Source organism: Impatiens glandulifera, chromosome 1 (assembly GCF_907164915.1).
Source record: "Impatiens glandulifera chromosome 1, dImpGla2.1, whole genome shotgun sequence".
NCBI lineage: Eukaryota > Viridiplantae > Streptophyta > Magnoliopsida > Ericales > Balsaminaceae > Impatiens > Impatiens glandulifera.
Genome location: NC_061862.1, coordinates 106,175,646 through 106,193,003, shown reverse-complemented (window position 1 = coordinate 106,193,003; position 17,358 = coordinate 106,175,646). Strand labels below are relative to the sequence as shown.

At 29.5% G+C, this 17,358-nt stretch overlaps 2 protein-coding genes across 5 annotated transcripts; both read right to left on the bottom strand.

Annotated features, from left to right (window-relative positions):
- Positions 1 to 444: 444 nt before the first annotated feature.
- LOC124919506 (glucan endo-1,3-beta-glucosidase 11-like) lies at positions 445 to 3,839 on the bottom strand. Of its 4 annotated transcripts, none has more exons than XM_047459755.1 (3): positions 2,630 to 3,839; positions 731 to 908; positions 445 to 638 (listed from the first exon to the last, which is right to left on the bottom strand). In XM_047459755.1, the coding sequence occupies exons 1-2, from the start codon at positions 3,749 to 3,751 to the stop codon at positions 834 to 836; spliced, it is 1,197 nt and encodes a 398-aa protein (XP_047315711.1). In that variant the 5' UTR covers positions 3,752 to 3,839; the 3' UTR covers positions 445 to 638; positions 731 to 833. The 4 variants fall into 4 exon arrangements, with proteins under 4 accessions (XP_047315711.1, XP_047315710.1, XP_047315709.1 ...); XM_047459754.1 differs by having other exon boundaries at positions 445 to 614; XM_047459753.1 differs by having other exon boundaries at positions 445 to 640; positions 734 to 908.
- A 1,699-nt stretch (positions 3,840 to 5,538) lies between these two features.
- Positions 5,539 to 9,490, bottom strand: LOC124919504 (granule-bound starch synthase 1, chloroplastic/amyloplastic). The gene is made up of 14 exons (XM_047459751.1): positions 9,341 to 9,490; positions 8,873 to 9,224; positions 8,722 to 8,802; positions 8,548 to 8,646; positions 8,383 to 8,472; positions 8,238 to 8,301; positions 7,375 to 7,475; positions 7,189 to 7,298; positions 6,877 to 7,120; positions 6,621 to 6,800; positions 6,354 to 6,545; positions 6,175 to 6,264; positions 5,964 to 6,092; positions 5,539 to 5,892 (listed from the first exon to the last, which is right to left on the bottom strand). The coding sequence occupies exons 2-14, from the start codon at positions 9,206 to 9,208 to the stop codon at positions 5,776 to 5,778; spliced, it is 1,833 nt and encodes a 610-aa protein (XP_047315707.1). The 5' UTR covers positions 9,209 to 9,224; positions 9,341 to 9,490; the 3' UTR covers positions 5,539 to 5,775.
- Positions 9,491 to 17,358: the final 7,868 nt, after the last annotated feature.

The window sequence follows — 17,358 nt, the reverse complement described above, 5'->3', positions numbered from 1 at the left end:
AAATTGTCACGCACTGTCAAACTCTTTTTAAAAATAATGTTTTAATTTTATAAAGATGTTTGACATACAAATCAATGTTGAAACAGTCGAACATCGAGCCACCCCGGGACCCATATTGTCACGCGTCTACGACACATGCTAAGCTAGCTACGTACTAGATATTTTCCGGAGTTACAATACCATGTTATAATATAATATTTATCTATTAAATAAAAATTGACTTTAAAAATAAACAAATATTAACAATTGTCTAAAAATAATTATTAAAATATTATATTTGATAATATATTATAATATATTTTTGAAAAAATAAAATAAGAATAACAAATTTGAAGCCTAAAACAATATTTTTGTTCTCCTTTAATTCCAACAATAAAATAAAAACATACATTCATTTTGTAACAACTGAACATACATTTATGATAAGAAATTGATGCACCAATATGGTGAAAAATGTAAACCATGAATTAATTAATTACTAATAAATAGATCTCCAAATGTATTAATAATACTACATATTCACTTAAATGCAACAAATACTACTGTCCCAATAAAAAGAAAGAAAAACAGATTAAATGGGCTAAATTGAGTTCAAAATAACAGTTCCGAGTCATCTACAAAACAAAATACAAACCAGCCTGATCTTTATCAGAATCGTGAATAAAATGGTGAGTGGCAATTTCTATGTTCGAATGAGATCTCGCAGGAAAAGTTTTGGAAGAAGAAATACCTTTTTTTTTTCAGGCTTCTTCCTTCATGCAATTCCTTCCAAATTAGTTTACAAAAAAGCCAAATATTAGCTCAGATGATGAGAGAAGAACATTATTGCCAATTTAGAAGAAACTTAATGTAATAAATCCGGCTATACTCATCATCATCATCTCAACTTTTGTCAAGTGTAGATTTCCCTGAAATAACAATTATAGGATTAATAACATATCAAATTCATTTCATGAGTTAACCAATAAAATAAAATAAGTTTACATTATTTGAAAGTGACATAACTAATTGTTTTTCATTGAAAGCTAAACAGAATGAAGGAGAAAGTCATGGACCTACCACTTTCTATTTGTTATGGGTTGTTTGATATTTGGAGTTTTTAGATTTTTATTGATTTAATTTTTTTTACACAAGAAAGTATTATATATCTTATCAGCCACTTGTTGCTTTTACTGTGTTTACAGAGAATCCAGTACAAAATCCCACTATTTCAACTGTGTTTATATAAAAAGGACAGGCTATGGCTAGTCACCATAATTATTTAAGAATTGAAAAAAAAAAAAAAACTATTCATGCATAAATATTATTGTGAATTATTTAATTTTCCTACACCTCCACTAAACATCATCATTGAGCTGTCACATGATGCTTACCTGGCCTTCTGTACCGTTCTAAATAAATTCATCAATCAACTAATTTTCCATCTATAAAGTCTAAAATAATAAATTTGATTGAAAGCAACAAGGATTATTAATTTTAAAATTATTGACAAAAATTCAAAATTTCTATATATTTAATACAATTCAATCATTGAGATATGAATTTTATTGTTTTTTATTTAAGAATTTTATTTAAAAATAATAATTCACTTCTTTCTCTTAGTTATTACTATTTTAATTATCAAATTATTTATTTTATCAATTAAAATATTTTATTTATTTTTATAAAATTTAAATAAAAAAAATTAATTAATTAAACTAACCTAATTTATTTCATCAAATTTTGTATGGACAAAATCCAAAAAAACTTTGAATAATCATGAGAGGTTTTAAGAAAATAATTTTTTTAAAACAATTTAATATTTTCATATTTATATTAATAAATTAAATAATTTATTAATAAAAATATTTATTTAATTATTAATTTATTCTCAATTATATTATAAAATAAAATATTAAAATATCTACAATCTAAAAAAACATATATACTTATATCCTTAAGCCTTGTGTGATTCAGGGTTATTTGAAAAAAAAACTAGTTCATTGTTAAAAAATTGTTTGATGTAGTTTATGAAAAACCAATTTATTTAAGCTTGTTTACCCAATTATCTTCTTCAGATTTTAAGTTATAAAAAATTAATATAAAAAAAAAATAATAATTTGAAATGATTGACTTCAATAAAAAGGTGAATGGGATAGTCATTTATTTGAAAAGGAAATCCAAATAAACCAGCCCACATAATTTTATTTTTGTCCAAATAAGATTATTTGAAAATAATAACCAAGCAAATCCTAATGATGTGTATATCATGAAATTATATTCAAATAACTAACAGATTATTGAATCATCAACTAAACTAACCAATTAGTCTAAATTTAAAGTTACTAATTAGGGTTTGTTTGTTTTTCATTTTGAACCTATAAGGATAAAAGCTAGTGGACCGACCTCTAACATTTTTCCCTTTTTAGATTCTCTCTAGAGAAAAACCATATCCAAACAAGGCACTATAATAAATAATTAGGTATGGGTAAGGTATTGGGTAGGCGTCTATATTTTGTATCCGTTACAGCTGCAATCGAGAAAGCAATACACGTGTCAACATCTTAAGCTTTCTCAAAATTGCAAGCCCTAGAATACTAAAAACACTAACATACACTGAATAAAAAGGCGTACGTTAGAGTAAACTTACCGATGTATAGTAATCTGGTATAGGTATACCGCCGGCGCCGGTGTCGACCGGAGGCACGGTACTTATAGGTGATGGAACACCGACAGTAGTATTTCCGGCAGGCTTTGAACTGGATAATCCTAATGAGTACGCCGGCGTACCGTCTGGTTTGAACAGACCGTAATTCCGCTCCGACGTAGGACCATTCTTCAAGTTCTCATTAAACAATGCGAACAAATAGATATTCAGATCACAATTCGGTCTCAACGGCGTCCCTTTCTTCTGAGAAATGAGTTTAATCAGATTACTATTATATTTCTTCGCATTCTCCGGCGATGCTCCGGCTTCATTTTCATCTCCTTTCGACGGCCATCCAGTCTCGGAGATCTGTACCGTTTGATTATTATAACCAATCGATGATAAAGCCCAATGTACAGCGTCAATCTGTGCGTAAAACATGTTATCATAATGTAGATTCGTGACAGGATCTACAATTCCTGAGTTTTGCTGAAACAGGACGTAATCGATTGAGATCTGTTTCGAATTATCCTTGTAAGCGAAGTACGGATACGCATTGATTAAAAAGGGGGAACATGTTTTGGAGAGAAATTCCACGATCTGTGTCATGGATCCGGTTAGATCTCGTCGGAAAACGGCAGATGAAGGTGGATAAGAAGTTTCTAGAACTGCGAGTGAGTGTGCGGTGGTGACGGTTACCTTTTGGTCGAGGTGTAGACAGACTAGAGCTGCGTGAAGACTCTGCATTGTCGGTAGGAGATGAGCGCTTAGAGAGGTGTCATTGAAGGTTAAAACCTCGTTTCCGACAGTTATACATGTGATTTTTGTAGCTGGAAGGTACGCTTGAACATTTGTTTTCACCCAAGCTAGGGCTTGATCTGGATCTCGCATTGTAGATAAGTATTCATTACCAAGTCCGACGATGAATTCAACGCCGGTGTTAGCAAAGGCTTTGAGTACTTGAGGATCGGCGTCATAGAGCTTGACTTTGTTAGCTCCGATGGAGTGGACGAGAGGTACGACATTCTCCGGTGAGGGTAGGTTATCGGCAATCCGGCCGTAATTGATACCGATTGCAACGGTTATTGAAGGAAAGAGAAAAAAGAAGAAGATTCTGGAGTCCATACGGAAGAAAAGAAGTGAGAAATGCTGTAAGTCGGAAATGGAGGAGAGGGAAGAAGAAGAAAAACCAGAGATGAGTAAGTAAGAGTTCAGTGTGTGCGTGTGTGGACTGAAGCAACGGGAGGAAGGAGGATGAGGATGACGTCATCACTCACCTCTTTTATTGAGTTTGTCTGTTTCTGCTTTTTAGTTTTGGACTCGAATCCCCTGTAATTTCAACTTTTGTTTTGAAAAGTCATTTATAAAATTAATTCACTTTTATTAATAATTACTTGTGTTAAAGTAGTATTTATTACTGAAAGAAAAATTATAGGTAATGTCAATAAATCAAAATAGAATCATAATCAATTATTTGAAATTTTATTTTCTAAAAATAGTTTAAGAAATATATATTTATTATTTAAAATATTAGTATAAGATTTAGTTTAATAAAAAAATCAATTTATCAATAATATAATATATTAATTGAAATAATATATATTACATCTATAAAATTAGAAATAGGTGATTTATGTTTTATTTTTATTTGTAGATGATTCATATATATTAAAAAAATAATAAAATTTATTTAAGTAAAAAAACAAATCATGTCATTGAAAAAAAATATAAAAATACATTGTTCAATAAATTATAGAATTAATAGGTTTCTTAATGGTGGGACATCACCTACAAAAGTACATTATATCAAATTTTAATTTAATAATTACATTATTTAACAATTTAATTTAATAATTACATTATTTCACATATGCATACCAAACGCCACTCTACTTCAGTTGCCCACTCTACTTCAGTTGCCCATTCTACTTCAGTTAGAATTTCTTCTCGATGTAAGATTTTTGTCTTGTTAGACTTGATTGAGCTGGTTTATCAAAGAATTTCTTATTTAAAAAAAACATATTGTTAATTTGTTTATGATAAACCATGAGACAACAATATAATTCATGATTTGTTATTTTTTATTTGGATATTTAGTTAAATATTTTTATCTAATTAATAAAAATTAACTCTGATATGACACATTCAACTTCAAAATTACTTACATTCAATTGTTAGACTTTCTCATAATATAGTAGAAGGGTGTACATGTTGGCCCAGAGTTTTGGGCTACCCTAACCTCAAGTAGAAAAAATAGCAATATTTTTTTTTTTTTTTTTGCCTTAAGTATAATTTAAAAAATTAATAAAAATATAACTTTCAAAGAGATTTGAATCCATGACTAACTAATAGATTACATTCTTATCTTCAACCACTATAATATAACGTTTTTTTTTTTGTTTAAAAGTATAACAAATTTAATAAAATATTTTATTATTTTAATAAATTGACTGCCCTAACCTAAGGACTTGCCCTGTTTGTACACCTTAAATTGAATTGGAGATTGTGATTGCACGTCATGTTAGCTTTCAATATAAAAAAAACAAATAAAAGTCTTAGAACAATTTTTATGAAAATAATTTATTTTTTATTGTTACAATGAAGTTATGAAAATTGTCAAATACGTTAATTTAATCATTTGAATGAGTAAGATTAAGAAAGTGATACTTGACTAGATATTGAATTACATTTAAAAAAAAAAATCCATTTACAATCATAACTAACTTAAAATCAAGTTCTTTATGATTAAAATGTAAATAAAGTAATGAATTTAAGTAAGAAAACATAAAAGAAAAAAGAAAAAAATTATGTGGAGGATAAGTAAAATATAATCCATGAAAGAATGAAGTAGAAAGCAAGACAAGAATAAAGAAATACAATAGCTAGTAGTATAGACTACAGATTGTTTAGTCATAACTAATATTAAGAACTTACCTTGAGCAACAAACATTCCATTTCAGATCTTTTCAACACATACAAAGAAAATTAATTTAATTTCCAAAAGTTATTCTAATTCTCTTCTTAAAGAGCACACATTCTAGATCTATTACATAATTCAGTCTTTATATCCAAATCATTTTTATAAAATAAAACTAATACAGATCAACTTTATTAGTTATTATACATGTGGAACTAGTTAATTTACCTAATTATGGTGTAGCCACGTTCTCTTTTGCAAGTGGAGCAATTTCCTCGCCATCCGTATCTTGTTCACTTCCGGCTACTCCAAGGCGGAGTAGCACTTGTTCCCATTTCTTCGCCGGTCCCTGATAATAATAATAATAAATTAATTAATAAAAATCATAAGAAGTCGTAAATTTAATCTTTTAACAATTACCTTCCAAGAAAGATCTTGAGACATGCAATTTCTTATCATTTCGGTTAATGCTGGAGTACCATAGGTTGAAAGAGCTCTCGATACAGATTTCACCACAGCAGCAACATCAACAGGGTCTATTGTCTCGCACTGAATTTGGTTTAATTTATTTTAAATGGATATACTTTTATTTGATTTACACAATTCATTATTTAACCATAAAAGCACATACATCAACATTAAAAGCTTCACCCATTTGGAATCCTGTGAAACCGTCTTTTACAGTGTCCACCAATCCACCAGTTGATGCAACAATTGGCACCTATTTCATAAATAAACCATTTTAATGGTTTAAAAATGTCAAAACAATAACATTGAAATGGATTGTATTGATTTTTAAAAGATTCTTACGGTTCCATATCGCATGGCGTGTAACTGAATGAGACCACACGGCTCGAATCTACTAGGAACCAACATGAAATCAGCTCCAGCTGTAATCATATGAGCCAAAGGAACATTAAACTTGGCAATTCCTCTGGCTTTGTCAGGATACTTGATTTCAAGCTGTTCTAACTGCTTCTCAAAACTCTTTTTTCCAGTACCCTAAAACAGAGGAAATTGGTCATAAACATTACACAAATGGGGTCATTCTTAACGAAAAGTAACGTGTACACATACAAGAATAACAATCTGAACATCATTCTCCACAACTATTTCAGGAATTGCTTCAGCCAAAATATCTGACCCTTTCTGTTCTTCCAATCTACCAATGAAACCAATTAAAGGGATATTTCTGTCTACAGTCAGCCCAACCTCAGCTTGAAGAGCTTCCTTCAAAAGCCCTTTTGCCTCTGTAACCTATAAAAGAAATTTATTGACAGTTTCTCTTCTGGATTTTGAAATCAGCCTATCGAGTATAAGAGAAGAATCATACAGTATCGATATCGTATTTAACAGCAATGTGTTTATCAGTAGATGGATTCCACTCCTGAACGTCCATGCCATTTGCAATACCAATTAATTCAACTAACTGGATCACATTATTCAATTCCACACCTCTATCCTCTCCCGAAATAAGCTCCTTAGCATAATACTCACTCACTGTCACAACAATATCAGACAATAGTATTCCAGCTTTTATCCAGTTAATTTTCCTCCCTTTTACAGGTTTCTCATACCTACAACAACATATAAAGTCCATGAACAGGAAGGAAAAAAACTAACGATTCTTTAATTAAGTATATACCCGTCGATAAAATCAAAATAGACTTTAAATTCGTCTGGTAGATTGAGATAATTGAAGTCTGTGAAAGCAAATCTTCCTTGGTAAGCAATGTTATGAATGCAGAAAGCAACCTGCCATCATTTTTTTTGTTACAAGTGTTAAATTAAACCAATTGATTAATGTATAATAATATATGACATATCTTACCTTAGCATTGATGTAGATCCCTTTAGATTGGTATATGGACTTTAGATAGCATGGAATAAGTGAGGTATGCCAATCATTGGCAACAAAGACAACATCCTCCCCTGAAATAAAACAATTAACATGTGGTAAATACTACTGGTAATTACCGTACTACCCTTATACTACTACTAATTACCATACTACCCTTATACTACTAATGGCCTGTGGACGTCTAGCTAAAAGAAAAAAATGAAAGATGCTACATGGTTTTTGTTAGAGCTTTGTTTAACTGAATGGGTTTGGCCTGGCCCTGCCTCGGGGTGTGACAAAAGAAAACTTGATTTTTGCAGGGTATGGACCTTTATAAATATCTGGTATTTGCTAGTGTTTCTTCTTGTCCTTACTTTTCTCTAATATCCAGTTGTAACTTACTTTTTCGACATATAATGAAAGTCTTCTCCGTCTTCAATTTTCACATAAATCTGTGTGTTTTTTACATGCTTTATTTCTTTTAGTTTGTCATCCATTTATGACAGTTTCTTTCCTTTGGTATACAAAAAGGCAAGAAAATGGGCTATCAATACTCAACCCAATCTTTGAGGACAAAGATTACTTAATGGCATGATTGTACATAATAGTAGAGAATAGATATAAGTAGAGTAGAACCCTTGTATTGGTTGTGACCCTAATTTATTCCGGGAATAGTTAGCATGACCGACTCCCATTAAATCATTCTTAGTGGGAATCGAACTTAAAACTTTTAAATCTTAGTGGGAATTGAACTTGAAACCTTTTTATTTATTAAGTAAGACCCTTGTCATTTGAGCTACTCTGGTGGGTTAACTTACAGCATGATACAAATAATATTTCAGATTGAAACATACCATAAGGACCAGAGAAGTATTTGTTGTTGTTTAGATTCAGAATCCTTGGTGCCTCTAAAGCAGCCTAAATAGAAAAGTACAAACAAAAGTAAATCATAAGCATATCTATTATTGTTGGATAAAGAAAACATCAGCATCAACTTACTTGACATAGCAAACTAAACTTAAGTTGGTTATCAACATAATCAGTCCCAGCATTAGGACCATACAGCTTTGAGCCAGTCTTTCCCAAAACCTTGAACAATCAAAGAAATTAAGCATCAGAAAACATCTTTTAGTTCAATTTTTTTCTCTTAGTTTAAAAGGAAACCTTCTCTAAGAAGATTGGATGGTCCACAAAGACACGATCCACACCACGTTTATAGCAGTGGAAGAAACGAACTGTCTCGACTTTGTCACCAACTTGAATCTACAATATAGGAACCACATTGAAGATATAGTTCAATAGAATTATACTCCAGAACAGAAATTACAAAGAGTATACCTCAAGAAGGACACTTGTATCCCAAGCATCTTTGTACTGATCATATCGTGGAGACACTGTCATAACTCGGTGTCCTAAGGCCTGGGAGGTTAATTAATAATCAATTTCAGATCTCATAACAGCAAAAACAATGAACAAATTCTATTTGTACCGCAAGAGCTGGTGGAAGTCCACCAACCACATCACCAAGTCCTCCAGTTTTACTCCACGGTCCAACCTCAGCTGCCACAAAAACCACACTCATAGGATGTTCACAGACAATTTTCCCAACAGCAGTGTTCTTGTGGCTTCTCCTGATCAGATGCTTGGAATTAGCTTTTAAATTCTTTCTAATTTGTAGAATTTCACACTTATTCAGAGATCTCAATCCGTTGTAAGTCATCATTTGACTCTTCATGCCTATCTGTGTCGAACTGGCTCTGGTTTCAACTCCATTATTGACATATGAGCTTCGTGATACGAAGTGTGAAGCAGTTACAGTAGCCATTTCAGGTATCTTTTGTCTGATCATGATAAAACATATTTCAAAGCGTTCATTAAGAAGGATCATTAAGAAGGATCAAAGTATAATTTCTACTTTTGTGTATCAAGAATCAATGTCATTATATGAAATGCTTACTGAGTGCTGATGAAGATAGAACGATGGAGTTTTCCCCGGCGGTGAAGAGTATGAATGCCGTGAAAGCTGTCACCGGTCGGCAGTCACGGACGAGGCTCCATTGAATTTCAGCTTCAGTGTTATATAGCAGAGTATGAATTACACGTGTTGATTGAATATTGGTTGAGAGATTCATCCCTCCATTCGGTGAGTAAGGGCCTCTAAATTTTTTGACGATCTGTGTTTTTAGCGGGATAAAAAAAAAGTGAAAAAAGAAAAAATATGATCACGCCACGTGGAGGTTAATGGGGACGGGTCGGGTACATAGTACCATGTAAAGAATATGCTAAGCATTTTTCTTTTCTCTTTTTAAAAAAATAAATTTGAATAAAAAGTCATTTACTTTTAAAAAAATAATAGGGTAACGAAGACAGCAATTTCATGTCGCCCCACATCAATATTTAAAAAAATATATAATTTTTTTCACTTTAATAACTCATCCTTTCGTATTTCTCCGCCATGTTATTCTCTTCTCTCCGCACAAGCTAAAAAAAGAAGACGCACAAGTTGAAAGAGAGCGAAAGAACAGGAAAAATAAAGATTATTTCATTTTAGCTTGTGCGAATTCGACATCTTCTTCAATCTCTTCTCCTTCTTTAGCTCTAGATCTGTTTATTGTTTTGATTTGTTTATTGTTTGGATTTACTTATTGTTTAAATATGTTTATTGTTTTAATTTGTTTATCATAGAGATATGTTTATTGTATAAATAATTAGATCTGTTTATTATCTTCTTACTCGCTGCATACTTCGAAGTTCCATTAACATTTATATTTACAGATGCTCACAAAAAGGTTATGGATGAATCTAAAAAAATATATCTACGTGGTCTTTCACGTCGCCCCACATCGGCATTTAAAATAAATAATATAATTTTTTTCCCTTTATTATCCCATCATTTCGTATTTTTCCGTCACGTTCACTCTCTTCTCTTCGCACAAACTGAAAAAAGAAGACGCCAAAGTCGCACAAGATTACTTTGAAGTTCCATTAACAAATATATCTACAAATGCTCACAAAAAGGTTATGGATGCATATTGTGCTTTGGTTTTAAGCCTCTAATATTATAGAATTTCGGGACGTTTTTGTTCCAAAAGTTCCCAAAAGTCTTAAAATACACAATATAAAGTAATTAAAAAACTTAAACTCTTTACAGGTTGTTAAATTATAAAGCATTCCTTAATTGTAAAATGTTCAAATATAAACAAATAATAAAATTAACCATCAAAACACGTCTAATTTGAAAATTTCATCACCCAAACCGCCTCTGACTGTTTAGACGTCGTAGATCTCCGAAAAATACACAATTTCAAAAAATAATTGTTCCAATTCGTCAATCGTATACAAAGTTATGCCTTCCAATCCAAGTATTTCGACATAAATTAAGTTTTTATTTTCGGGATGTTTTCTACCGAAAACTTTTTCGGGACGTTTTCTCTCGGAAATGGAACTTTCGGGACGTTTTTGTCCCAAAAATGAAACTTTCAGGACGTTTTTGTCTCGAAAATGAAACTATTGGGATGTTTTTGTCCTGAAAATGAAACTTTCAGGGCGTTTTTATCCCAAAAGTTTTTATTTTGGGACGTTTTCTCTCGAAAAGGAAACTTTCGGAACATTTTCTTCCGAAATTTTCTAGACGTTTTTGTCCCAAAAGTGAACATTTTCGGGACATTTTTCTTTGAAAATAAACAATTTGGGACAATTTCTCTTGAAAGTTCCCGAAAGTTAACATTTTCAGGACACTTTTTTTTCCCGAATTTTATCTGTTATTTATATAACTAGGAAGATCCTCGTGCGATGCACACGGATAAAAATATATTGTTACAACGTTCCGCGTTCATCAAATTTGGTGTTGAATTTAAAATATAAAATGTTATTAGCCTAGTTGGTTAAAGAGTTGTACTTGTTTTGTTAGGTTGCGAGTTCGAACCATACCTATAGCATTTTTAATTTTATTTTTAACCGTTTTAAGTTTATGGGCGGGTCAACCCACAATCTGACCCAAGTATCCATTTATTCTCACATATATATCCAAATTAACCACAGCTCTCGACCCGGCAATCCGAACACTTTCAAAATTAAGCATCATTATATATATATAGATTGTTTATCTGTTTAGCAACCTTCGTGGTTCATTTATTTGTTTATCCGTAAATAATGAATGTTGTCAATAAATTATAACATTGTAAATGCATTTTAAACAAATACGAGTTTTACTTCATTTTCAGAACAAAACGTCCTAAAAATAAACAATTTCAAGAGAAAATGGATCTAAACAGTAAAATAGACCTAAACAATAAATAGATTTAAACATGTGGGTAAAACGGAATGCAAATAGAATCTCCAAAAGTAGTGTTCTACACAGCAACGTTCTGCACAACATCATTCGACTTGTTATAAGATCTCGACTATGTAGGAAATGAGTCTCCAATTTGTCTACAACAAGTATTGCCTCTCTGAACAATTTGTAAACTCTGTTAAGGTTCTTACAAATATGAAAAAGTGGAAAACAAGATCATTAACATTGAAATAAAATAATTTTTATCTATAACTAGATCTGAAAAACGAAATAGTATGAACTAGAGTTCTGAAAAACGAAATAGTATGAACTAGATTTTTGGATTGGGCAATGATTTTTGCCGAATCCAAAGAAGTTTGGGAGAGAAAAATAATTTGAGAATTATGGCGAGTTTGGGTTTGGGATTGTATTTATATTACTAGATAATATATTTTTTCTTTCTCTTACACATGTATTAGGCAACGTAAGATTCGTGACATTGTTTTCTAAAACTAAATGCCAATATATTTGTGATTGAAGGTTTAAAAGAGGCAGCTGAAAAGAAAATTGATAGGATTGCTAAAAAAATTATCCATAAAAATTTAAAAACAGGAATGTAGCAAAGGTAAAAACCAATTGTTGATAAAAAAAAATTCTAAAGAAAATGCAGTAGGAATACAGGGGAAGAAAGAAGAAATTTAGAAGGTTGGTTATAACGAAAGGGCCAACCTATTTGGTCTTAAAAATCAGATTACCAAACTCTTGATGCATGCTAAGAAGGGAGAAATCACAATCAGTAAAGAGAAATCTCAGCAAATAATAGTAAAACTCAATATTCATTATCTCTAGGATTAAAATTTACTGAAGAAAAGCAGAATATGAGGAGATAGTTAAATGGTCAGTTGAGGCAATGAAGGAGCTGATGAAGGCCCCAAATCCAAGACCTACACTTTAGGAGTAATTCAACATGGAAAGTCAACAAGGTATGGAAGTATAAAGTAGAAAAGAAATTTAAAGATCATGCCTACAAAGGAAAAGTCTACTTGGACAAAGGTAAAGATACTCAACTCTTCTCTTAAATTCAAATTGTCTTCAAAAGTAAATGAGAAATGTATTGAAGACTGGGAGTTTGTAGTGATTAGAAACTTTATAGGGAAAAAACAGAGTATCATTCTCATATATCAAAGAGACTTAAATAAATAGTTGGGAGAAAAGGGCTTGAAAAAGTTTCTACAAACATACATGACCTCTACTTCTATATATAGTTCAAAAAGAGCTCAAATTTGGAAAAAAATTCCTGAAGAAGGGGCATACTTACATAAGATCAAATTGCATAAAACTAGAAAAGTGGTCAGAAAAGATGAATCTATACATAGCAGACCAAAGGGAAACGACCCAAATTTGGTTCAAGCTCTGGAACATTTCATCCCACATGTATAATGCTGAAGCAATTAGTCATTTTGCATCAATTAGGAAATCATTATATATGGACCCAATAACTGAAGGAGGAGATCACTTGTCATTTGCTAAAATTGGCATTGAAGTGCATCTTAAGAGTGTTCAACCAATAAAAATGACAGTTGTTGACAGGAAAGGAAAGCACAATATCATGGAGATCTCTTATGAATGGAAACCAAAGAGGTGTACTTTTTGTAACAATTTCTTGCACAATAAATGTGATAAAGCTAAAGAAGAAGAGCATAAAAACCAGAAAAGCTAGGAAGTAGAGGAGGCTAAACTCAAAGATCAAATAGTTGTAGAAAAAAGTAAGAATGATTCTGGGAAAAATGAAAGTAGTGAAGGAAAGAAAGTAAAAGAAATCAAGGTAAAGAGGATTTTTTTTTTTGTTATAATGCAAAGGACCGGGATGGAAATGGAAGATGAACTTGAAGTTGTTATTGAAGGAACTCAAGAGGAAGATACCCATAATTTCAAAGCTGAAATAGAAAATTCTAAAGTCTATATATAAGATTTCAAAACCAATGTGGAGTCTGGAGGTGAGGGCGAAAATAAGGATGACAATAACACATAAATTCAAATTGAAGATAACAAAGGTAAAAACCCTGAAATTCTCAAAAACAATTCTTTTATTAAATCAAAACGATCTCGTACAAAGAGAAAATTTAAAATGAGAAACAATAATACTCACCATTCTCTTCAATATAATCTCTTTTCATCTCAGAGGAAGGGGAAGAGGAAGAGGAAGGAGAATAAAATTTCTCAATGTAAACGAATGACATGCGGAAATGTCAGGATGAGATGATTAGGTTTGAATGTAGTATTTTCTGTTTGTAATCTTTGTTTTTTAGAATGTATTAATGTTACTAATCATTTTTTGAATTTTTTATTTTATTTTATCAATTATAGTTAAAATTTGTCTATTTTGATTTTTTACCTTCCCACGTTCAGAATTTTAATGTTTTCCCAAAAATTATTAAAATTAATTTTTTATATGTATTTCTCATCATGATTATTTTACTGTTTGTTTTAGTATATATATATATATATATATATATATATATATATATATATATATATATATATATATATATATATATATATATATATATATATATATATATATATATATATATATATGTTACAGCTATATTTTCAGAATAATTTTTATTATTATTAAAATTCTTTTAAAAGTGTTTTTTTTTTTCAACTTCATATTATAATAATTTCAATGAGTTCTCCTCCTAGTCACTCTCAAATGATTATATGATTGTTGAATTTTCTTATTAAGAATTTTATTTATTTAAAATATTCTTACAACTTTGACATTTAGATTTTCAATTATTTATTTGATTTTGTAAATATTATTTGATATTATTTATAATTTAAATGTAATTTTTTATTTAAATAAAAATAATTCTTTATAAAAAAGAGAATAATAATGCAAGAGTACTATTCTCCCTAAAAAAAACTAGAAAATCCATATGATAAAAAAAATAAAAGAGTAAGGATAAATGTCAAGAGAATTTTTGCAAATTATTTATTTATTTGTTAATTAGGGAATGATATGTTTTTTTAATGAGTAGAATAAAAAAACTACAATTCTTTCATCTTTCATATCTTTGTTCAAAATTAAAATTGGGCAAGTTTTTTTTTTTTGTTTTTTTTTATTGAATCCATTGTTATATTTTTTTAATCTATTTTTTATCAATTATTTTTTGAAGTGTTAGTTGACTATTGGTCTAAATTATTAGGTTTTATTGAGGAAAAAAATAATGATTGAGGAAGAAATAATAATAATAATTTTTTTTTAAGTAAGAAGACTTAAAATAATATTGATATATATAAATAAAATAAAATTTATAATTATTTAAAATAAAAAAATATTTTAGTATTTTGATTAATGAATTAAATGACGTGATTATGATATTGGAGTGAAATAATGTTTGATTTTGTTAATAACTCAAATCGCCTTAAGTTATTAATTTAAATTTTGATGTGCCATTTAATTCTAGAACTTTTACATTTTTAGTGGTTTGGGATTTTTAACAAACAAATTAATTGATTCATTATTTTTCTTTAAATATTTTGTCATTTTTGTTTTATCGGACAATAAGTAAATAACATTTTTTTTTTTAATTTCTAGATGGTGGGATGACTTAAGGTTTGGCGTCTTTTCCCACCGCATCAAATTTGCAATGAAAGTAGTCACTTAATAAAATTTAATGTGTTTTATTTTAGGAAATTTATTTGTTTAGGGATGTGGGTCTGATCCAAATTTTAAGATTCATGCACCGAAATTTAGAAGATATTTTTTTTACCGAAAAGATTGTATGGGAAAGCTGAAGTAAAATGGTTTTGGACCAACCAGTTTATATAGAGACAAACACTCAGTTCAATAACGTTGTTCCAAAGTGGTCTGCCACTAGGGCCACCCTCCCCCTCTACAGATTGTTGTAGCCATTATTGTGATTTATGAACTTGTGTGGCTTCTATTACATCTCACCCTAAATAGTACAATTAAAAAAAAACAAAAAATAATTCATGTTCTATCCTTATCAGAGATTGTGGTGTAGTGAAGGTTCACACAAAATTGATTTGAATATCTTATTAGGAAAACATTTTAAAAAAATTATATAAATTGGTAGTGAAAATCAAAATTTAAGAAAAAATAATTAAATATAGTTAAACTTGGACAATAGTTGTTTACAATAATAATATGAATTTATTGAGACTATAACTAGTGAAAAGGGTTAAATTTATATTTAATCAATTAGACTTGATTATTATTATTATTTGTTAATTATAATTTTAAATTATTAAATAAATAAGATTTTGTATATTCTTTAGGGCATCCTGAGACTTATTATAAACTTGGGCTTTTCTTACCAAAAAAAAAAAACAAAAAAAAAAAAACTATAGTTTAAAAATAATTAAATAATATGTAAAAGAATATTAGTTATAAAAACTATTAATCTAAGTTAATCAGAATTTTAAAATCTGAATGACTAAAATAAAGGTTTCAACTCTCACCTCAACATGTGGGTTAAGCTTGACAAAATAAAACGTGTGAAGCCAAAATCTTGAACAATTCTAGTATTCCTTTAAATATAATTAATTCATTTAAAATTAGTACAATAAAATGTGTCTACAAAGTTAATTAACAATTCCTAATATAATAGATTAATAAGCTAAATTTTTAATACTATATATAATTGATGATTAAACAAATATGTTTGCTAAACTTATTTCAAATCAAAATAGCACTGCCCAAATTCATATTCCAAGGACATGTAATTTGTTTTTTCTTTAATATTTGTACAATTTAATTTAACTTTATAGTTCAGGTTGCTATCTAAGATAGTGTTCGGTTTTTTTTAATTAAATGATAACTAGTATAACATCCCACAACCATGATCCCCGTTTAAACTCGAAATGTTTTCAGATGAAATTAAACTCGTGACATTTAGGTTTTTTAAGTCGACTCTTACCACTGAGCTACCTGGGTGGGGTGTGTTTGAGTTTACAAGTTCAGTTGACTGGTTAACGTGTTGAATAAAATTAATATGAAGTTGAGCAGTTTAATAATTTGAGTCAAAATTTATAATATTAACCTTATCCGCTTATTTGTAACTGATCCACACCTGAACCAAATTTGACTCGACATGATTAACCCGATAGATCCAACTTAACTCGAACCCAACCTGATTTAACCCAATGTAATTAATATCACATCTCTTTATTTTAAATTAAAATAACATCAAATCACAAATTTATTTACATAAAATTTCTATAAAAAATAAGTGAGTAAAAAAGAACAAACACACAAGTTTATAAAGAAAATTATAAACGGGTTGGTGTGTCTACTTAGGTCATTTCAGGTTGACCGATTTTGACTTGTTTATTAATTAGGTTAACACCGGTAGCTAATTTCGATCTGAACCTAAGAATATATAACCATAACCTAATTTTTTTTATATTTCATTTCGAATTTTATTTTCGTGTGGGATAAAAAATTGTCAACCCTATTACAAACTTTTAATATCTAATTGCACTCTACTTTTCATCCAACTCAATAAAAATTGAAAATTTATTTAAAATCAATGTTGAATTGAAATTGTATAAATTTATATTTAAAGAATATTAATTATATATTATTTTTTATAAGTATAATTAAATATGAAATTAATTTTAAAAGAATTTATAAAATTGTAGAATTTTAAGTTTATAAATTTAAGATTTTT